General features: G+C 44.4%; 1 protein-coding gene across 1 annotated transcript; it reads right to left on the reverse strand.

Moving 5' to 3' along the window:
• Window positions 1–1794: 1794 nt before the first annotated feature.
• On the reverse strand, window positions 1795–21665 carry IGFBP3 (insulin like growth factor binding protein 3). The gene is made up of 4 exons (XM_063325662.1): window positions 20768–21665; window positions 16559–16788; window positions 13815–13934; window positions 1795–7076 (listed from the first exon to the last, which is right to left on the reverse strand). Exons 1-4 carry the CDS (start codon window positions 21156–21158, stop codon window positions 6951–6953), a joined length of 867 nt encoding a protein of 288 aa, XP_063181732.1. The 5' UTR covers window positions 21159–21665; the 3' UTR covers window positions 1795–6950.
• Window positions 21666–23342: the final 1677 nt, after the last annotated feature.

Raw genomic sequence — 23342 nt, forward strand, 5'->3', positions numbered from 1 at the left:
TGCTGGCTATATCATAATTTTCTTTTCGTATTTTCTCTTTGCTGGTGGCTTCTGTTTATTGCTGCTTTCGCAGCTGAGCCTTCACCATTTAGCTGCAGCAAGGGGAACAGAAAAAGAAGGGCAGCAACAGATCACTGATAGCAGGGTAACAGCAGCTGTGGAAATGCATGACAGGATCTCAGGGCCGAAGGCTGCATGTGGCACCCCTGTGATAAAGCAATAATCAACTTTCCAAGCTCAGTCAGTTAGGTCTTTTTTACTGTGTGCACGTTATGTGATATGTACCAGATGTAGGAAACGAGTCTTCACCTTGAATATTCTCTGTGTGGCATAAGCAGGCAAAAATAGCTTCTGCTCTCCAGTTGCAGGGAGTGAGGGAAACGCGCACTCAGCCTGGCTCTCATAAGCAAGTCCCTTCACTACCCCATTTTTGGAAGGTCCTACACGTGGCTGTGGAAAGCCTTCTCAACGACATTTTCTTCAGCTTCACAGGTTTTTCTGGAGGAAATCTCAACTGCTCCCTGCAGCAATAACTTCGCTGCCTTTCTTTCCATCCCCACTTACGGAGAGGGAGAGGTGGGTGAAATTAGCTATGACAGAGAAAGGCTCTTAAGGAATTTTGATAGGTCAGCAAAAGTGGAAAGCCAGCGTACATACTGCAGCAGGACATGCATTCTGCAAGGATAAACTGAGATTTGCAGCATTACCCTTTGCTTCTGCTAATACCTGGTCTCCATTTTTTTTTCAGCTGGAACTTTCAGCCTTGAAGTCATTTGCATTTTTTAATACATGTACAGGACAAAAGCAAAAGCAAAGGTTTTTACAATGGGATTTTCTCTAAACCTGGTGTACGTGCTTCTACATCTTCAAAATCTGAACTGGAAGAAATAATACATAAAATGCAGAGTTTTAAAACCAAAACTGCTGGTGAACAACAAATTTACACTACTTGCCATTTTAACAGAAAAAGAAGTAACGTCTTCTCTATCAATGCATTGTATAATGTAGGCAATCTCATGCACTGGAACTCTGGACACCGAGCTGCCACATCCTGACAGGTTCATAGGATCACAGGATAGTTGAGATTGGAAGGGGTTTCTGGAGGTCACCTGGTCCAACCCTCTTGCTCAAGCAGGGCCACCTGGAGCCAGTTTTCCAGGACCATGTCCAGATGGCTTTTGAATATCTCCAAGGATGGAAACTCCAAAATCAAATGAAGGCTAAATACCTTCCAGTGGAAGAAGATACCCAGGTCCACTGGACATACCAAAACACTTCTCTTCTAGTGTCCTTAAACAAAATGAATTTTGCACCCTTGCAGATGAAGGCATTACTGATAGTGAGCACAAAAAGCTTGCCCTTGAATACTCTGATACCCTTTGTTGGATTTTATTTTTGGACCTCTCAGAAAAAAAGAGGGAGTGGGGGAAGTGAAAGGGGTCCTTTCTAATGCAGGAAGCAAGCGTATTACTCTGATAGAAATTAAGAGATGTGAAGAGTTCCTGAAGGTGCAGCAGGACCATTGTGGTGGGTTGACCCTGGCTGGATGCCAGGTGCCCGCCAGAGCAGCTCTATCACTTCCCCTTCTCAACTGGACAGGGGAGAGAAAATACAACGAAAGGCTTGTGGGTCAAGATAGGGACAGGGAGAGATCATTCAGCAATTACCGTCACAGGCAAAACAGACTTGACTTGAGAAAAATCAATTTTATTTATTACCAAATTAGAGCAGGATAATGAGAAACAAAAATTAAATCTTAAAACACCTTCCCCCGCCCCTCCCTCAACCCCAGGCTCAACTTCACTCCCGATTTTCTCTACCTACTCTCCCTGAGTGGCGCAGGGGGATGGGGAATGGGAGTTGTGGTCTGTTCATCACATGTTGTTTCTGCCGCTCCTTCCTCCTCAGGGGGAGGACTCTGCACACTCTTCCCCTGCTCCAGGATGGCGTCTCTCCCATGGAGACAGTTCTCCACAAACTTCTCCAACATGAGTCCTTCCCATGGGCTGCAGTTCTTCATGAACTGCCCCAGCGTGGGTCCTTTCTATGGGGTGCAGTCCTTCAGGAACAGACTGCTCCAGCGTGGGTCCCCCACCAGGTCACAAGTCCTGACAGCAAACCTGCTCCAGAGTGGGCTTTTCTCTCCACAGGTCCTGCCAGGAGCCTGCTCCAGCGCGGGCTTCCCATGGGGTCACAGCCTCCTTGGAGCATCCACCTGCTCCAGCGTGGGGTCCTCCATGGGCTGCAGGTGGATATCTGCTCCACCATTAACCTCCATGGGCTGCAGGGGGACATCTGTGTCACCGTGGTCTTCACCATGGGCTGCAGGGGAATCTCTTCTCTGGTGCCTGGAGCACCTCCTCCCCCTCCTTCTTCACTGACCTTGCTGTCTGCAGAGTTGTTGCTCTCACATATTCTCACTCATCTCTTTGGCTGTAATGGCACAGTTGGGATGTTTTCCCCCTTCTTAGATACATTCTCACAGAGGCGCTACCACCATCGCTGATCTGCTCAGCCTTGACCAGTGGTGGTTCCATCTTGGAGCCAGCTGGCATTGGCCCTATCAGACATAGTGGAAGCAGATTCTAGCAGCTTCTCACAGAAGCCGCCCCTGTAGCCCCTCCACTACCAGAACCTTGCCATGCAAACCTAATACAACCACGTTCAAAACAGCTACCCATACAAACATTTCATTTTGAATACTAATATGCTTTGGCATCCAGGAAAATTGCTCACCGCTTCTCATACTTTAAATATAATTCCTATTGCTAATACGTAAAATCTCTGTGGAGCCATCCTTGCTTACACAGTTTTAGAGAGCGACTAGAGATACCAAAAAATGATTTCCCAAAAGGTTTGTAAAACCATTACTTAAATTTAGGGCTCAGTTCAATAAAGAATTACGCTGTGTTAAGGTTTCTATGGAATTTAGTCATAAGAAGTTCAGACTGTACTAAAAACTAATTAATTCTGTGGTTTTGGTATTCATTGAAGCCTCCTTCCCCTGTGCACAAATAGCTAACATTATGCCCTGAAGGGCGTGCATGCCAAAAAGGTGAAAAAGGATATTCTGAGCTCAAGAGACTATAACACAGTAGGTCTATTAAAAAAGGGAACTTTCTCAAGTAGTTCGAAAGATAATAGAACTGCCTGCAGGCAGCTTGAACTTGCATTCTGGTCAATTACAGGGATTTATGTAACTATTTATTACACTGGTTAAAATAAATACTTACCACATCAATCTGGGCTACATATGGTACCCATGTAGCATCTAGAGATTAAATATGCTCAAAAAGAAATCAGCAACTTTTGCAGTACACACAAGCTTTTGTAGTGCCTTCCAATGCACATAATTGACACGTAAATAACGTTAGCAGTTACAAGGATTTTTCTGAGACTTCATAACATTTACCCATATCACATGAGGTTTTTGAAAAAGCTTGTCAAAAATCAGAAAAAAAAGCTGAAAAAATGTTCACTTAAAAACACCAAAATACCTGAGCTGAAGGCAGTGAAGGCACCAAAACAAGAGGTATTTTTTGAATGCATTGGTTCCATTTTTGCCACCAAAACCAAAGTCCTCCAATCATTGCAGTTCTTAGCAGGAAATGTTTCTAACCTGTGCATGGAAGGAGACCTTCCCTGAACTGATCCTGACCCATACATTTGCTCCGTGCTGCCAATACTCTGCTGCTTGGATGTAGCCCGCACATATTCTTATTTGAATCGCAGCCTGGCTCTCCCAGTCACGAGAAAAACCTTTGAATTACAAGTAACTTGTCTATTGAATTGAACCCTTGTCTTCATAGAAATAGGAATGTAAAACAAAAATAAAAACAGAAACAAGGAGAAAAAGCCACCGATTCTCTTCATTTTAGAGGACGAATTTTTTTTGGGGGAAAAATAATGTTATTTTGCATTTCATACCAAGAATACCAGCTGCCAGGAACATTAGATAGACAACGGGAAGTATCCAATACTAGTGCAAGCAACTGTGCTTGTAAAAAATATCTAAAAGGCAACTTCTGAAAAAGGGAAGCTTTAAATTACAGGAGAGTGGGGTTTTTTTTTTTTTGGGGGGGGGCTATTTTTAGACAGTCTTTGTTTTATAGACAATTGTTGGAAGCAAAATAACTAAACTGACTTGCAGAACTACATAATTCTTTTTTTTCTTTCCCCTTATGGCTGTGTGTTTTCTCTATTATAGCAAAGACCATTAGTACCACTAAAGGAGCTGAATGCAATTTCCTAAATAACGCCTAAATAATAATGTGACAGATTGCTTGCTTTGAACAGTCTGAGTTCCTTGAGATGTAGTATTTTTTAAAAAACAAGGTTTAGATTAGAGAATTTAGTATCACTTAATGACCTTTACTAGCCAGCTTCTTCCATAGTTATTTGGTTTTAATGGTAGAGCAAAACATAAAAAGCTTAAAAACTTGACAAAATGCATCAATCAGGAATACTGCCACAGGCTGTTAAAACAACTGGCATACTGTCAAAAGGTGGCTTGCAAGGCAGCTATCCACCTTTTTTGATGAAAAGCTTCTTTTCCTTTTCATAAGGCTCACAAGATAGCGACAAGAAAAAAAAAGGCAAAATACTAACTCACTTTCATGAATCCCCTATTTTCATATCCATGGTTATGTGCCCAAATATTGTTGTGTATATAATTTTCTTCCCTCTGTGAAATTATTTGAAAGGAACTTGTTTACAACTTAAAAAAAAAAAAAGGCCCAGCATTTATTTTTTTGCCGACAAATCTCTGCAGGCATTACATTTGCATTAGCAGTAAAAAAATATTGCAGTAAATCTTCACCTCACAAAGCTTTCTGTAGCCATCTGTCAGGAAATCTGTATTAGCCTGGAGTAAGCATCACTCCATGTGTACTTTTTTCCTTACTGTAAGGTTAAAAAGTTTCAGTACTGATGATAACGTGAACTCAATTCATCAGACAGAAATCAGGAAGATGTGCAGAACGCACACAAGGCGGTTCCACTAACTCATTCCAGGGTGAGGCTTTAAACATCTGATTTATGGGGATTGGCCGTCTTGAGCCTGCTGAGTTGAATACCCAAAACCTTTCCACGTCACAGTTTCAAGACATTTGCCGTTGCTGGCAGGAACAAGGGTAGTTGTAATTCACGGGGCACAGAGGAACGGGCTCCTCGGCCCTGTGGTGCCCCCCTCCGTCAGCACAACCCCTGGCCCCATCGTCTGGGAACACGCTGCCCTCAGTCTCCATAGAGCTCCCAACCCAACAGGAAATTATAGTGTTGATGGTTTCTTTTTTCTACAGTGACATCAAACATTTATAGTGACACATAGAAGAATATATTATATATTTATATAAATATATAAAATATTTATATAAAATATATAAATAAATACATATACAAAATATGGCATTACTTTCCAGAGAGATGTTACATTTCACAGGCCACCTTTCCTTATCCAGATTCCATTGTCATACAGAATTTGTCACGAAGTTCAGTAAACAATCAGCCTCAAAAAAAAAATAATGCTGTCAAAGTCCTCCTTATGTGAAAGCGTCACATACCATAACGAAACCAAATCACTTGTCTTCCGATTAAAAGGACATATAACATCACGGCAGAGAGTTGCTTTAAATATTTAAACCCAACGATTCTTATTCTATGCTTAGATGCAGGCAAATAATTTCTACCAATGTCAATGCAAGCAACAATTTTGTGTAGTATAAACGAAGTCTGGGGTCTCAACCACGATCCCCCATCTTGTCAGCGTTGTTTTCAACAGGAGTTCCCCATACAGAATACGTGCTTTGGTAGAGTGCACCAAGACAACACAGAATAGATACAGCTTTTCAAAATAAATAAGCGAATAGAAGGGTGGTACTGTAATAGCAATTTTTTGTCCGTGAATATCCTGTATTAGTGTGAGCAAGAAACGGAGGAAACGCAAGCCCTGAAGCGAAGGACAGACAGAAGAATGCTTTACTGAGAGCTTCAGTGCAACTGTTACCCTTTCCAGTGGCATAATTCAGTGATGGGTACATTAGAAAAACCAATAAAATAATAACAATAAAAAAAAAATATTATCTTGGTATTTGTAGTTACTTCAATTAACAAAACTTAATCTCTTCTCCAAACACTTCTTTTGCTCCACAAATTCATTTCTATTATCTATAATAGGTCACTGTGTGTGCATATGGATCTATACATATTTGTAAATCATTCCATATCCTTATTTTCTCTTTGCATACAGAAGTATACACTAGAATTATTGTGTAGTATTTGGTATTCACATGTTACATTTAAATAAAGTTTATTAAAAAACAATTATATTAAATACAGACTAGCAGAATATTCATAATATATTTTACAGAAAAAATAGCCATGTCTTTATTTTAGAAATATGTTTCTTTAAAAAGTTGAGATTTCTATAAAACTTTTTACCCGTGAAAATGTTTCCCGTCAGACCTGTAAAAAAAGCTTAACCTTTAAGCTTTTTTTATTTTTTTTAAAAAATCCTTGTGGTTTTTTTTTTTGTTTTGTTTTGTTGGTTTTTTTAATTTAATACTTTTACAAGCTTACAATCTATAAATTCTTTAAAATAAAAAACCAGTATCTTTCGGGATCAAATTGGTCACAGGCCGTTCTTTAAAAAGTCAGTGGAGACTCCCTGAATCCATTCTGAAGTGCCTTTTGTTTTTCTCTCTGGGTATCAATAGTGCAGGTTTACGTGAGAATTCAGAGCTCCCTACACGTCCTAAAGGAAGCCCAACGCGTGTCGGAGACAGGGTGCAGCTGCAGCAGCGTCCGCAGAGGCTGCGACTCCCCATCCGCTGCAGGAGGCAGAGCTCGTTACTCCACGCATAACGCAGTCCACAGTGTTTGCCCAGCCCCTCCAAGGTCTCTGTGAGCTCCGGTGGCCACGCACAGATGCCAGAAGAGCTGGCACCCAGCCCTCATTTGCTTTCCAAGTTATAGCAGTGGACATCTCCTTTTCCCTTCCCATCATACCCGGGAAGCGGTTGTCCGTATTTATCCACACACCAGCAATAACCTCTCTTTCGGCCTTTGGATGGGCGACACTGAAACAGAGTAAAAGATCCAGTTAACATTATTTTTGTTTTCTCTGCTCTTAGTGTTATATAGCAGGGATTCCCGCTCATTTGATAGCTGCACTTACATATCCTGGCCATACCTGACAATCAAACAGAATATTACCACTACAAAGTATGACAATAAAAGCTTACCTGCTCTGCCCACCAACCCATGTGAGTCTAATTACTCCGGAACAAAACTGCTCTGAGAAATACCAGGAAACAGCCTTTATGAACTACTGCCTACTACATTAGGCAGCACAGTTGCCCCCTTTGAATACCAAGACTACTTGTTAACAGTACGGGCTGATGACTGGGACCCATCTTTGGAAAGAAAAGTTAACAGATTCGTTCTACGCTAAAGCACAGATCTGGCAGAGAGTCATTGCAGCAATAAACACCCTTGGCTTGCATTTGTTTGCTGGAGCAATTTCAATACTGTTGTTGACATTTATTAACAGATACATAATCCTTCTGTAATGGAGGTATCACTACAACAAACTTGTAGGTGTACTAGAACTTTACACATACATTTTCCTATAAATAAGGTTGCTTATAGACTAGTCTATAACCTATGTCAGCTTTAGAAGTTGGCTGGTGGAATTTGCCAGCAATGCTGACCAACGTGAAACTACCACTAGACGCTGGAAAAGACGCTGAACTTCTTTAGAAACAGTAATGCAGTAAAAATGCATTATAAAATTTTGTATGTACTAAGTAATGCTCTCCCCAAGGAGCCAAGAATGGTAAAAACAACACTAAAGGAGATGACACGCTGCAGGTTGCATTCAGTATGCAACCCTGGACAGTTAGATACTGTGAACCTCTGGGACCCCACAAGGTTTTCATCCACTCAAAAGACGTGTGTCTCCAGGACACAGATTATCTCACTAGGTTTGCCACAGTCAACCTCATTACCAAGATACAGCCAAGTTTTGAGACTTGGTGATACAGGATTCTCTGCAGATGCTAACAAAGGTGGCTGCTTAGTCAGGACATACTTACAAAGGAGGCAGTGACGCAAATATACCCAGGTTTTCAAAGATGGAGGTTTCATCTGTTGCACCGCCAACAACAACCGAAGACAGGCTAGACTGAAGCCACTTATGACCCTCAACACCGTGAAGGCTATCCTGTAAGCCAAACAAATGCTGCCTCCAAGATCACACTCACAGCAATTCAAGTATTTCAAAGGTTCAGGCTGGTACAAATCGGGCAAACTTTGCCCCTACTGCTCAACTGCTTGTTTTCCAGAGTCTAATATAAATGTCCCCATCTCCCACGTAGGTATGGCAGTGGCTCACAAAGCTAAGCGTCTTTTCCACGTGCAGGTACGCAAGTAAACATCAAGCAAGTACTGGGCTTCACATGCTGCCTAAAGTGCCTGATTTTTCCCACATCTGGTTTAGGACCTCAGGCAAAAGGGTGGTATTTTGGACAGAACTGTGAATATAGGTCATTCCTGGGGACAGCCTGCACCAGCGCATTGGGCCCTGAGCCAACTAATTTGTGGCAGCACAGAGGAGGGCAGACAGTCTTCACAAAGAAGTTGTGAGAGAGAGATGGGAGCAGATCACACATTAGACACAAACTTCTGAACAACCTTCCATCTTGTTTATTTTCCTTTAGAGTAAATGAAGTAATGTTAATCACCGTAACCGCAAGTTAATCTACTACCCTCATGATATATTTTTGAGTAACAAGCCCGACGCAGAAATATACAATGCCTTCTCTTTGAATTTGCAGTCCTTATGCATTAGCTCTATGCAAATGGACGGCAGCAGGATGACAAGATCAAGCTTAAAGTACGTATCAGCTTATTTTAGGAGAGGGTGAAGAAGTTCAAACCTACTGAGAGAACAGCTACATTAATAATTTGCTGAACTACACCATTAGCTGCATTTGAGTTCTAGTTACATGTTCGACTGTTTTTCTGTACTAAATCTTTAAACCTAAGTTTTACAACTTACATTTATTGTCTCAAAAGCCTGACTAGGGCTTGCATGTATTCTCCAAGATTTCCGTGAATGGCTGCTCAAAGTCCACTGACGTCAATGGGAAATTTTCCTTCAATTTTGGTGGCAACTGGACTGGACTGTAGCTTAAGTGGTAATAACATTTAGTGACTTAAATTCTTCATGCTCAAACTGAGGAATTCATAAACAACAGCCTTTGCATAATTTAAATTTTACAGAAAAGGAAACTGAGGCAGCAGTTCTTGAGTTGTTTTTCCCAAGAGAGCAGGCACAGATGGAGCCCAAATTAGAGCACAGGGCTTCTGGCTGCCAGCCTGGCGCTTCGGCAATGAAACTACACTTCTGCTAATAATAGTAACACAGCCTCCCCTTTTAGAAGTACTATATGAAGTATGTTACACAACTCTCGCTGATTCATAGGCTTGCATCACTCTCAAAACAAATGATCAATTAAAGTTATCTCATGTTGTTGGAGTTTTTGATTGCTTTTTACGGTTGCATAGTTAATTTTCAGAATTAACGACAACATGAAGTTAGTCTGTAGGAACACCTTCCCTACTAATAATATTTTTTAATTCCTTCTAGACAACCCATTTGGAAAACGAAACCCTTAGGTCATTCTACAGCTGAAATAATGCTCTGTGATGAAACAATTTACCTTTTCCAATCTGCAATTTTGTACTACCCGCTCAGCCGTGCTGTCCATAGTAGAATCATAGAACGTGTTGGGTTGGAAGGGACCCTCAAAGGTCATCTAGTCCAACCCCCCTGCAGTAAGCAGGGACACCTTCAACTAGATCAGGTTGCTCAGAGCCTCGTCAAGCCTGGCCTTGAATGTCTCCAGGGATGGGGCCTCTGCCATCTCTCTGGGCAACCTCTTCCAGTGTCTCACCACCCTCATTGTAAAGAACTTCTTCCTAATGTCTAATCTAAACCTACCCTGCTCTAGTTTAAAACCATTGCCCCTCGTCCTGTTGCTACATGCCCTTGCAAACAGCCTCTCCCCAGCTTTCTTATAGGCCCCCTTCAGGTACTGCAAGGCCTCCCTGGAGCCTTCTCTTCTCCAGGCTGAACAACCCCAACTCTCTCAGCCTGTCCTCATAGGAGAGGTGCTACAGCCCTCGGATTAGGTAAAGCTGATTCAAAAGTGATGCTTTTATCCTGAAGCAGCTAGCGTATGGGAAAAAAATAATAATAATCTGCTCTTCTGCATTTTTACTCCACATACATTTCAAGGCTCTGCCCAGCTCTTCTGTATGACTTCAGAAGTCCAAAAAGCTGGAAAACTGCCCACATGGTGGATCCAATAATTACTTCTGATAGAAACACCAGCTGCCAGCTTCCATGCCACCTGCCCCTCTCCCTTCCACAAAGAAGTGCCGCAGAGGCATTCGTGGGGCGCAGCAACCCATATGGTATCCCATTGAATATGGTCAGCCCAGAATTCTCCGTGGAGCTACAACTGTGGTCTCCCGGAACAGATAGCAGACAACATTGACATATACCTCGGGCCGTTTTGGCTCCTGCCAAGCCCAGCCCTGTTTTCAGTGGAACGATGCCAGCTCACATTTAGGTGAGTATCTGGCTCCAGTATACAAATATGGGGCAATTCTAGTAATTGCCCCATATAATAATTCTGATTTCATCAGAACCTTTTTTTCCATGCTTGAGGCAGAAACGTGCCTGTATCAACCTACTCCATGTAAATATACCTATATACTGCAGTCAAATAGTACAACATTACGTGTGTGATTTATTAAGAACTCTAAATTTTAATATATCTGATTTTAAAAAAGTTTATATGTAAACACAAGGTGTGAAATATTTTTCATGTTATACCCTGACAGATAAGTTCATGTTCTCAAAATTTTTTCACATATGCCAATTACTCCCTATGGTTGTTCCTGAAAAGTCAGTTTCTAGATATCCACAAATGTCTTGAAAAATAACTTCTTTCAACTTGACTGGAAAAGCAGGTGACCAGGAAGACAGAACATATTAACATGTGAAGCGCCTCCTGAAGGAGTTTTAATGGTTTCCAGGGTGATCATAATTTTTCAGATGCCAACACATCTACTACATTATCATCCTAGGCAGTGGTTTTGGCAGCTGTTTCCAGCATCAAAAATGCCTAGCTCACACTTATTTTTTGATGGATTTACTGTCTGTTTCCTAACCTATTATGCTGATTTTTGTTGTCACAACAGAATATAATTGAATTACAGATTGAATGCTGCTAATAATAGCAATGAAGGAAACCAATAAAATAGTCTAGCGTTCTGTTAATGAGGTCAGACACCTGCTCGTGGTGCCTAAAATATTGGACCTACATGTTGATGCTCCAAAAAGAAAACCAAACACACACAATTGTCGCACTGCCTTGCAGACAGTGAAATCAGCCTGGACAGGACTCGCCCTCTCCTCAAACTGATGCTTTTTTTCTAGGAGTTAACTCTACAAGGGCAACTCATATACATAATCTTTGGTTTGTATTTTGTTCATGTGAGAAGCAGCCTGCCTCTATAATCTTTGGTTTGTATTTTGTTCATGTGAGAAGCAGCCTGCCTCTGTAATCCCTACCTGTGAAGGCCTGTTCCCAGGGCTGATTTAAGGTTCATTTACAGGGGAAGCACTCCAGCAGCATTTCATGCAGAATATTTACTCACGTGGGCTCCATTTGTAGGCATCTCCTATAAGATCCCAAGCTGTTTCAAACTACCATTGAAACCACTGGACCTGTGTAAATTGGCAGCACTTGACAAGGCTGGGCAGGTATGAAAGTGCCCCTTCATCTTCTATGCTCGCTGACCGGATAAGCTGTTGAACATAGAGCAGGAACCTTTCCTAAAGCACTTTGAAAGTCTCTAGGCAGCACAGAAACTACACAGGAGGGCAGAAGCGTGTCTTTGCTCTGTCCCACCACCTTATTCTCGTAAATCAACTTTTAGGAACAAAGACTAGGTAAGAGTATTATCCGTCTTTCCTGTTTCTTTTCCTCCGTATTTCCTTTTTCTCTGCCTTAGTGGCCGAACTACGACTACGCTTTGAAGTACAGTCATCCTTAAAAGTAAGACACTGTAATACGTGCTTACTGTGAAGCTGATTTACTACATACACATGCCAGAGACTGCATGCAAACCACCGCCTTTTTGCTAACACAGCAAAAACCTCAGAGTCTGAAGACAGATGAAAGGAAAATCTACTGAACAAAGTAAATACCAATCTGCAGTCTTCTGTAATACCTAGAGAAGGAAAGGGCCTACAGTGGGCTTGTGTGCCTTGAATACAGTTAAATGATGTGCTGTTCTAGGGTAGCTAAGCAAATGCTGCTATGGCACAGGCACAAAACACAGTCCTAGCCTCACTCCACACAGCAGTCCGACGTATTTTCTGAACGAATGCAGACCGAGATGCGAGCGCTGCTCTCTGCTAGTTTACACGCAGTGGGACACAGATGACATGGGCTTCTCTAAACTCCAGACAATAAAAAGAAACTCTGTCCCTGCTCGGGAGTTGCCACCACCTGCTCGGGAAAAGCTGTGGGGCATAGACAAGCTCAGCAGCATGCACCAAAGGTCAAACAGTGTAGTCAGTGCTGGGCTGATGGCAGAAGGGGAGGCTGGAAACCTCACCCCTATTGAAAACGCCCCACCTGACACTACCAGCTTAACACAGAGCTCCAGGGAATACCCGAAAGGGAAAGACTGTTTCCAAGAAAGGTGGAAGCCAAAAAATGGAGAGATACCATTCCTAAAATAAGGTTGCCCGGTCAGAGGTTAGCCTCACACTTCCAACCAATGAACTGCATTAGCTGGTAACACAGAGTCAGCCACTCCTTTGGTTACCAGAGATAGAGAGGCTGACTTGTGTAAACCCAAATGGGAGAGCAAGATGGTCCACACAGAAAAATCTGTCCTTACAGAGGGTTTGCCTTGAGGAAAATCTTGAAGACTCTTTTCAATTCAGGAAATTTTGGAATTATACCAAGAAACACATTTGGAGGCAGGTCACTAACTAAACACTGGAATTAGAACGGATGAGCACACGAGGCAAAGAACCTGGCACGTCTCACACATCCCCAAGTTCCCAAATGAGCTTCAAGGGCAGCACTGAATGGAGAATGCTGGCATAGCTCAACCCGTCACAACTAAAGCATAAATACCTGCAGTTTAGGTCTGCACTTGTCAAGAAAGGTCACAACCCCAGAATCAAAGAGGGCTGAGAAGCCACCCTTGCTGCAGAGTAACTACTAGATGTATCACTTTCACGATAACATGACCTGGATTTTGGAAGTGATCTGTGTCGCGCATAAAGGACAGATACATGCCTTTCTCAAGTTGCTTTTTGTAATATGATCCAGCGCAGTTCTTCTAGGAACTCTCAAGCAGCTATTTACAATTCAAAGCATTGATCTATTGCAGTCATATGGTGACTGCAACATTTAGCTCTGTGGGTTATTACACAGGCACTGCTTTTTTTAAACCAAAAGGCATTAGTATCTAGGACACTAGCCAATCTATGTTGATTAGGTATGAAGTTTCTCAAATGAATCTGTTGTCATGACCAACAGAAAATAAAAACACTGTCCCCACTTGACAAGCTTCAGCACTATCAGATCAGGTCCTAAAACTGGAAATGAACCAGTTCCTCTGTAAAATGATACAAAATGCACCTTGCTGGCAAGATCCTTCAGCAAAGATGCAGAAAAGGTGAAGTGCATTCATTGAAATGATCAAGGCTCTGTACTTACTTGCTTTTTCTTGTAGAACCCCTTCTTGTCACAATTTGGAATATGAAAACCCCTGGGACTCAAGACATTCAGGATCTTTAGGTGGTTTAAAGTGTCTTCCATTTCTCTCCGACAGGGACCCTGTTAACGAGCATATTTTAGAAAACACAGATGAAACTTCATTCCCAAATGCTGTCTTTCATGCAAGAGGTAATACATCTTTAAAGGGCAAGAAGCACAAACCCAAACAAATCCATTAAAAAAAAGGGATGGTTGGATATATGAAAAGGCAGACCATTCACAGATAAAATTCTGACTTTCTGCTTTATTCAGGATTAAGTGATTTCTAAACACTGAAGACCCTATGCCATGCTGAGGCACAGGCTGGCTTTTCCAGTTGAAATCACAGTCACATATACCTATGGGAAGGCTTATCCAGTATGTACGTAAATCAATCATATATAACATAACTTAGGTTTGGAAAATCTTGCCTTGCACCAAGCCGGAAAAGAAGGCAGGCAACTGGAAATACACCACTTGGTAGATTTTCCCTAATGCCATTTCATTTTTGTCATTCTGCTGGATTTGAAAGGTTACATGAAAAATATTTAATTGAAAACAAGTAGTTTGTCATAATGTATATGCATCTATAAAAATACTGCAACTTTGGACAACAATTCACAGTTTCAACTGGAACAAACGGATGCAGCCATGCAAAGGAACAGTTGCGTGCAACATTCTCATTAGATATGTCACGTTTTGCCTAACTTTCTCCATCTGCGAAAGCCTGACAACAATGCAGTGAGGATTAGCTCTGGGACAATGAGCCAAAAAGAATTTCCAGAAGCACTTTTAAGAACATGTCTCAAATGCCAACTAATTATTTCTCACTGCAGCCCTCCAGGGCAGGGAGTAAAGCATTACGAGCCCCACTTTGCAGTCAGAAAACCAGGAGTGGAGGAGTTCACGTTTTGCCAGAGGCCAAGAAGGCAGTCAGTGTCAGCAGTGGGACTGAGATTCAAGAGTCACAGCCTACAAACTGTGTACTTAGCAACACTCCTGTCTGGGCATATTACTGACTGGGTCCACCAGCCTGCTTCTTCAGCAGAAACCCCAAAAAATTCTTTTGCATGATTGCATGCGTTTAAAATGTTTAAACTGCTGTATCAACACAAAGACTCACTTGGTGCAATTTTTAGGACATTTATACCTTTAAATAGTAATATTAATAGTTTGCTCATGTAAAGTGTCTTTCATGTCATTATCTGGAAGCATACAGAATCCACCGTTTTACTGGAGTTTAAAGTTGACTTTTTTTTATTACCAAAGGCCTTCCTTGCTGCTTTCGTATGTCTTTTTTCAGTATCAACCTCACAAGCTCTAAACCTGTGCTTTAAATTGCTGCTCTTATTGGCAGTTCCTTAAAAAAATGAAACTGCTCAGACATGCTGACTGCAAATCACACACGTTCAAAGATTTGGTCCTGAGTTAGGCCTCCAAAAAGATCAAGAGATTTTTTTTTAATTATTATTTTGAAGCAGGCTTCCAAAGTCAGAGAGATCAATATCAAAAGCTAACATGCAGACACAGCTAGAAGGGCATTTGCTGACAAAGGCACCTGTCCCCGATGGGCTTATTTCTGGTTCTTACAGACACCAACAGCCCTGGTAAGTCAGTGTGCCTTTCCTCATGGGGCCCAACTACCACAGAAGTGAAATGTTCATCCTAATTTATACCAGGACCCTGTTTCCTCAGAGCTACCGAAGTTCGTTCATTTACTGTAGGCAGTTTACTTCACATTTTTGGGAGGAGGACACGCTGGAAGGCAGATACTGAAGTGTTTTTACTAGACAACTGGACATCAGTGACAAACTACACAGGCAGCTTCACCACCCTTGCCGTGTTAACTTGGAGGCCACGCTCTCTTCAGACACAATTTTGCACTTCTTTTGCAGATGGGAAGCCATGTCTGGTTTCACCACAACTGTTTTGACAAAATGCCAAAGCATATCCAGACATAATTTTTAGGTCATCTGGCACAGGCACACGGATAATCACTGGGTTATCAGCCAGGATGTCCAGGAAGAAGAATTATTCTCCCCTCAGATTCACCACACTCCAACTGCCCTGCAGATCCACTGGGCACAGTCAGCAGGAAGCAATGGCAACTCGTGTGCCTGTGAGCCTTTGCATTTAAGCAGTGGTATCAAATGATGACTGCAAGTGGAGGCGGGGTTCAGCACATCACACAAACAATGACTGATCAGTCAAGATCCTAATCTTCAACCCAGCCTAAGTTTATCTCCCTTGATTTGTGCCATGGAGTGTGAACACCGTGCCGCTACACTGAATGCGAAACATCTTTTTCCCATCACTGCAACCCAATAATGCTGTTTGCCAATAAATTTAATGATGTCTCTATTAAACCTGTGCCAAGTCCACCCACACAAATGCGTGATAAATATAGAGGGAAACAAGAACTTTCAATCTCCAAGAAATGACTTTGTGAAAATCATAATTGTATCAATGTAAACATCAATGTGTTTTCTGAATGTGATCTGCTTGGTCTGCTAATAGCCTGCATTCGCAGATCCAATAGTTTCACTGGTTAAGCAGCCAGAATGCCCTAAATGGCTACAACAATTACCATCATTTAGTTCTTTAGTTTATTTATTTATTTAGTCATACGCATAACATGCATATACATACACACATGCACACACTCCGATGCTCAGAAATGCCTTTCCGTTTACAAAAGTACTCACGTATTCAGTCTCTTGTTTGGATTCAGAAGAGAAATTCAGTGTATCCGTACTCTGTGAATCATATTCCACTTTATAGCGCTGCGTATTTTTGGCTTGCACTTTCCTGATGATATCTATTTTGATGTGTGGCGGATGAGATTTGGAATCTGGCACCCTGTGAGAGTTTGGGACGGCCTGATTTTCTGTGCTGCTGGTACTCCGGTCTTCTTCTTCTGAATCACTGGAATTTCCTTCAAGAAGAACAAATGCAGTGAAGACACAATGTTAATTAACTGCCAGCTGCGTCTGGAAGGGCAACAAGCCACTAGATTAGTCTACGCGCTTAACTTTCCGTTACAAAATAGCAATATACGAAAGATTAACAACTTAGCATTCCGCATGCATCAGCACGTTTGTTGCCGAGCAATGACTTTTGTAGCTGAAGCATCCCCTTGCTCCCAGCAGCCTCGCAAGGTACCCCGCCGCACCGCCCGTGCCGTCTTGCCCAGCACCCGACAACTAGCTACCTCCACCCCGCTGCAAGCCACCACCGCCCCGCTTTGTCGCCCCTCGGCGTCGGCTGCAGTTTCCGCCGCCGGCAGGAGGGGGCAGGCCTGCGCAGCCGGCGGAGCGGCGGCCGCCGGAGCGGGGAGCCCACGGCAGCCCCACGGGCGCTGGCGGCGCGGTGCCTTCGCCTCCGCGCCTGCTGAGCCACGGCTGACTGAATCCGCTTCAGTTAAAGGCGGCGGGCTGGGGTAACTTATGGGCTGTAGCGTGACTCTCTGTCTTCCCCCGGAAGGCGGTTTGCTTGCTTGTGGGTTTTTTTTTGTGGTTTTTTGTGGGTTTTTTTTTTTTAAATAAAAGGCTTTAATACAACACATTCTACCACCTTGAGTTTCACGGTTCTAGTTATCTATTCTTAATGCTTTTTCCTTCTTAATTTTATTCAACGTACTGAACAAGAAAGAGGAAAAGAAAACAGCACGTTTTCATTCTTCTGCCATTAAAATCAGAAACGTTTCTATGTGTACAAAATACATTTTAAAGATAACGGACAAAAAAATGCCATTCATTCTGCAACGGTGTCAAAGGACAAACGTGTGCTTTCATTACGAGCTTCAATAATATTTTCTCTTTACCATCCACAAAAATACAGGAGAAGCACATTTTTCCAAAATACTGCATAAGCCCAGTGTTCCTGTACCTTCTGAGGTATTTGCTTACGCTGCATTTCTCCCTCTCAGGAGACTCCTGCAGCGTAACTGTAACTGTCTGCATTTCCTCCAGGGAATTTTTCAAGTTTGGACATTCCTACCAGCTAAGTAGCTAAGTCCCACTAGTTCCTGCCTTGGCTGCTGGCCACTTTTTTCTTTTTTTTTTTTTCCTTAAAGGAAATTATTTTGTGAGTGCACAATGACAACTGATGTGCAATGAACATCCTGGACATCTGTATTAAAATTGTACTTGATGGCTCACTGAAAAAAACCCACAAAAGCCAAGAAATTCAGTGGTAAACCTGAAAGCCCATGTTCATGTAGCCCATTGGCTCTAAATATTTCAACGCAGGCAGTATAGTGGCACTGCCAATACACAGGAACAGGGGAGGAACAGGAGGAGGAAGAGGGATTCAAGTTAACATCTTCGTACCGGTGGTTTTAGTGGAGCCACTGCTGGCAATCGACATAATTGACCAGGAAAATCCAACTCTCAGTGCAAATGGATTAAGGAAGTTTAAGTCTTAAATCTAAATTTCCTGGCTTTTGTGGGTTTAACTCAGACTCTCAGTGGTATTTGAACATATTTTCGGTGGTTTAATATCCTGTTTTTTAAACAGTGGAGTTTTTTTTTTTCCACGTTCTCAATGAAGTTTGCAAGAAATGACACAAAATGTTATAAACCTGAATCTCCTAACTATAACTACTATGCATACTAGTTTTTCTGCGATCTAGTCCAGTTCATTAGTTTGCCTCCTCTGCCAAAAATAAGTACAAAATATTCTTAATGTGCATTAAATAATTGCCAGGCTGGTCATTTCAGTTTAGACAGACCATCCCACTGCAATAGCACTTCCTACACTTTAATTTGGAACAGTCATAATGCCGCATTTTAAACTGTAAAGCATATTTGAATAGCTCAGTTTGACAAAACTTTGTGCCACGTACCCTCAAAACAGAATCAAAGCTGCTATGAGAGTTACTTGCCCTGTTTTAAAAAACATATTAAAAGGGTTGCACATGCACAGTACTACTTAACACTTTTGTGCCCCCAAAAGATGACATGTAAAGTAAGTTAGCGGCCTACTACAGTTGCTGTTAAGAAGCTACTGTAACATACACCACCTCATACCGATTTCTAGCAATTTCTGTAAACTAGGAATGATCAAAAGTGTAGCACATGACGCAGGACCTAGCTGTAAGGGAGATGATGTGATCCTACTCAGGGAGAGTGTGTACCAGGGAGTGTTGAATTTAAAGCTGAAAGTGGAGCAGTCCCCGTGAGGGGGGGGGACACTACGTGTCACACAGGTTCAGTGTACTTCTTCCTTCTTGCACCCCAGGTTTGCAACCTTCACTCCTTGAATGTGAATTGTAAGGGTCCTACTTTGCCCTTTTTAAAGAATCAAAGCTCCTACCAACTTAAAAATCTGAGTTCTCCCTCAGACAAGAATGTAGAAACAGAACACAGCATTTTGATTGTTTAGGCCGAAAATGGAAAGATTTTCAGCAAAGTGCAGCTCTGTCTTCCCCTTTCTCCTTATCTAACAGTCACGATTTAAAACACTACCCCTGCATTACCCAGCACCAACTCCCAAGTATGCAGAGACGCCCCTCATTTCCAATTCATGTCAAGGATTAATACGCAGAGCCAGGTTCACGTGATGATGGAAGCCGCTCCATGTTCCAATGAGATTTAAAACTTCCGTGAGTACCTCCGAACTCTCCCTCATTCAAATTGTCACAGCTTGGGAGCAGAACACAAGTAATTATAATAAGGCATCTCCTACTCCCATAGTTAACTGGCGCACTGGTGCCACTTCCTCAGCTAAGGAGAGGCCAGCCAGAGTCCCTGCAACCTAGCTGAAAACTCCTGGCTTTTTAAAAATGCAAACAGTGGAAAGCCTTTTGACACAGTTTTCCATTAAATAAATGTTAACATACTCGCTGTTGGTTAGCAAACAGTTTAATGAAATGTTTGCACGCAGGGCCTCTGCTTTCTTGATCTGAATCCCAAGTTTCCCTGTCTTAAGTTTCCAACAGTGCATGCTAACGGGAACTTTTTCCAACCGTCCCTTCCTCTTCAAACAAAACAAAACCTGCTCTGTGAATGTCTCATTTACAAGACATGTAAGAGGTACGGGAAAGCTTCGTTTGACCAAAGATTTATTTGCAGTGCAGGCAAAAACCCTCTTAAATAGTGCTCTGCAAACGCTTTGTTCTGAGTCACCACCCTTCCCGGGCCAGGGGCATATTTAACTCCCCCTTTTTTTTTTCTTCTTTTTCTCTGTGCTTAGCATTCCCCTGACTTAGCCACGCTGCAGCGCAGAAGTTAGCCCACACTCTCCAGTTTTCTCGAACCCTCTTTCCAGGAACACTGGGGACAAATCGCGAGGATTTCACCCTCCCTCCCATCCAGGCTCTGCAGCCTGGCAGCCCCACGCACCCGCAGGAGCAACACGCGATCCCTTCCCCCCCCCCCCCCCCCCCGAAATTTTGTAAAAAACAGCTACTCTGCCTCTTGCGGGAAGCTACTTCTTAGCACCGGCGTTGAAGAAAACAAATATATACATAAATAAGGTATAACGGGTAAATCTTCCTTTCCTTCGGTAACAGCACCCCTCTTTCAAAACGACCCCCCAGCCTCGGCTACGCCGCTGCCCGAGAAGCCCCCCCGCGGGCCGGCAGCCGGCGGGCAGCGCCGGGCAGCGAGCGAGAGGCTTCTCCGCAGGAACAGGTCGGTCGGTCGGTCGGTCGGTCGGTCGGTCGGTCGGTCGGTCGGTCGGTCGGTCGGTCGGTCGGTCGGTCGGTCGGTCGGTCGGTCGGTCGGTCGGTCTGCCTGCCTGCCTGCCCGCGCCGCCCCCTCCTCCTGCTGCGTGCAACTTACGTTTTAACTTTTTTTAAAAAAAAAAATTAAAATAAAAAGGCAAGGAAGCAGCGAACGAGAAAAGAGCCGCGCATGCATGCCACCTCTTCGCGCTTCTTCGCCCCCTGCCCCGAGGCGCAGCCCCCTTACCTGCAGCGTTCGGTCCCGGCAGCAGGAAGGCCCGCAGCTTGCCGCCCGCCGTAGCGTTGGTGCAGAGGCCGCGGCCCTCCAGCAGCGCCTGCAGCGGCCGCGCCTCCTCCCGCCGCGGCTGGCAGCTGAGGCCGGCGCCGCAGCGCTCGGTGTAGATGCCGCAGTGCTGCCCCGGGCGCAGGGCGCAGGTGAGGCAGCAGCCGCAGCCCGGCTCCCGCACCCGCTCGGCGCAGTCGGGCTGCAGGGGCTTGCACTGCTGCAGCGCCCGCGCGTCGCAGGGCTCGCAGCGGACCACTGGCCCCGCCAACGCCGCCGCCGCCGCCGCCCGCCGGACCAGCAGCGCCAGCGCCGCCGCCGCCACTGCCCACAGCACGCCGGGCCGCGGCACCATGGCAACCGGCGGAGGGGGGCCGCCGGGAGGCGCCCCCGCGCACCCCCGGGCGGGGAGCGGGACGGGCAGAGCCCGGCGCCGGCACGCACAGCCCGCGCCGCCTCCGACGGGGGCTGCGGGGACAGGAGCTTCCAGCCGCTCGTAACCCCACCAGCGCGGGGAAGCAGGAGAGCGGCGCCGCCGGCGCAGACACGCCGACCCTCTCTTCAGCCGCCTGCCCCCAGTCACATAAAGGTAGTGAGAGCTCGCCAGCAACAAAGGCAACTTTTTCCTTCTTTTTACCCCCCCTCCTCCCTGCAGAGCGCCTGAATCACTTGGCTTGACACTTTCGGGTTTTTGCCACAACACTCAGGAAAAAAATAAATTACAAAATAAAACGCCTTGTAAAAGTAAAAATGAAAATAAAAATTTTAAAAAAGCCAAGCCCAGACGATCTGAAGAAAACTTGGTCCAAAAAACGCTTCAGAAAAGAAAGAAGGAGAACGAGCGGAGGTGAGGGGGGGGGGAAACAGAGGGAGGGGGGGAAATAAATGAAGAAAGCAAGGTTCCCGTCTTTTTATTCTCTTTGCCGCCTCCGCTCACCGCCACTCTGCGCCCATCTGTCCCCTTGTGCCGCCCGGCCCGTCCTATATAGGACCGCGGCCGCCGGCCCGCCCCGCGCCATGAATAACGAGCGGCGCGGCGCGGCGGGGAGCGCCGGCCCCCGCCAAACCCATGTTTCGGTCACGGAGGGCTGGGAGGGCGGTGCGTGGGGCGGGGGGCGGGACGGGGGGACGGGGGCGGTGGTGCCGGGGGTTTATGGGCAGTTCTTAGAAATCAGCTGTAAGGGGCAGGGCTCTGGGCGGAGGGGCACGTCGTGTGCCTTTTGTTTCAAGAAAAAGCGCTGCGTGCGTGTGTGGCCGCGTGTGTTTCCTTGGCACCGGGAGAGGAGACACCATCAAAGCTCGCGGAGAGTGCCCTTTTTTGGAGTCCTGTCTACAATCCTGTCTGCTTTGCGTCTGATGGATGGCCCCGGCTATGGAGGAGGCGTGCCTTTGCGCACACACGCACCCGCACACACGCACCCGCACGCACGCACGCTGGTTCAGGGCATACCTTGGGTCCGGCTTACAGCTCACATGACAGCTGCGTTTCCTAGGAAGAGACGGAGGGAATGCGCGCACACACACACACGCACACACGCTTTGCACAGATGTTGCTCTCTGACACAGCACTTGGTCCGTGTGGTGCCCCAGCCTCGTCGGTGTGCCTCCCCTAACTCTCTTTGTTAAGTGTTTTCTGAACTCTTAAAACTTTTCCCTCCATCTATAAGACAAATGGTTTCCCTTGCAACATCCTCACAAATCTAGAAAACAAACAAACAAACAAACAACCTACCAAAAAAACCCACCCAAAACCCAACTTCACAGTGAAACCCTACATCAATTTTGCACAGTGCATGGGCTTGTGTTCTGTTTGTAGCCACTGCAAATTCCGCCCCGTTTCTGCTTGGCTTATTTCACTCCCTCTGTTAACTTGGCTTAACTGCGATGGAGAAAATCCTAATTGGAAATGCCAAAATTTGTGACCATTCCTTTCTGAAGCTCTCCTGTGAGCTGATGCGGAAGGGGATAGTGAGATGTGTGTACATAGACATATATACGGTGTTTCAGCCATATAGATGGTGTTCTGCCTCATGCAAAATAAAACCAATAATGCTCACGGATACTGGTTTATACAAATATATTCTGCCTTGGGAATGATAAGAGCCAGACTACTGCTCTGTTTTCAGCTTCTTCATCATTAACACTGAAGCTCACCTTCCAGTAATTCATCAGCTGTTCACATGTCTGATTTCAAGTGGAAGAGGGGAGTATGTACATTATTGCTCAAGGTACTGGCCATGCTGCTGCGAATCTCAAGAAGTGCACTTTTTACAAATCAGATCTTTTTAGATAATTGGAATCAACTGTTCAGTTTGTTTTCTCTGTACTTTATTCAGTAATGATGCCTTTCAGATACTATCTTGGAAGGGGCATTGTACATAGCAGGATAAAAAGTATCTGATTTTATGTGCAAAAAATACGTCGTAAGAGTAGACAGAGACTTTTCCTTGGGCAATTAAATTAAAAAGATGTGCTGGAATAGAGATCAGCCTCGCTTAATGCCCCAATGGGTGATTGCACCAAGTCTTTTCAGCATTCT

The sequence above is a fragment of the Chroicocephalus ridibundus genome, chromosome 2 (genome assembly GCF_963924245.1).
Source record: "Chroicocephalus ridibundus chromosome 2, bChrRid1.1, whole genome shotgun sequence".
Taxonomy (NCBI): Eukaryota; Metazoa; Chordata; class Aves; order Charadriiformes; family Laridae; genus Chroicocephalus; species Chroicocephalus ridibundus.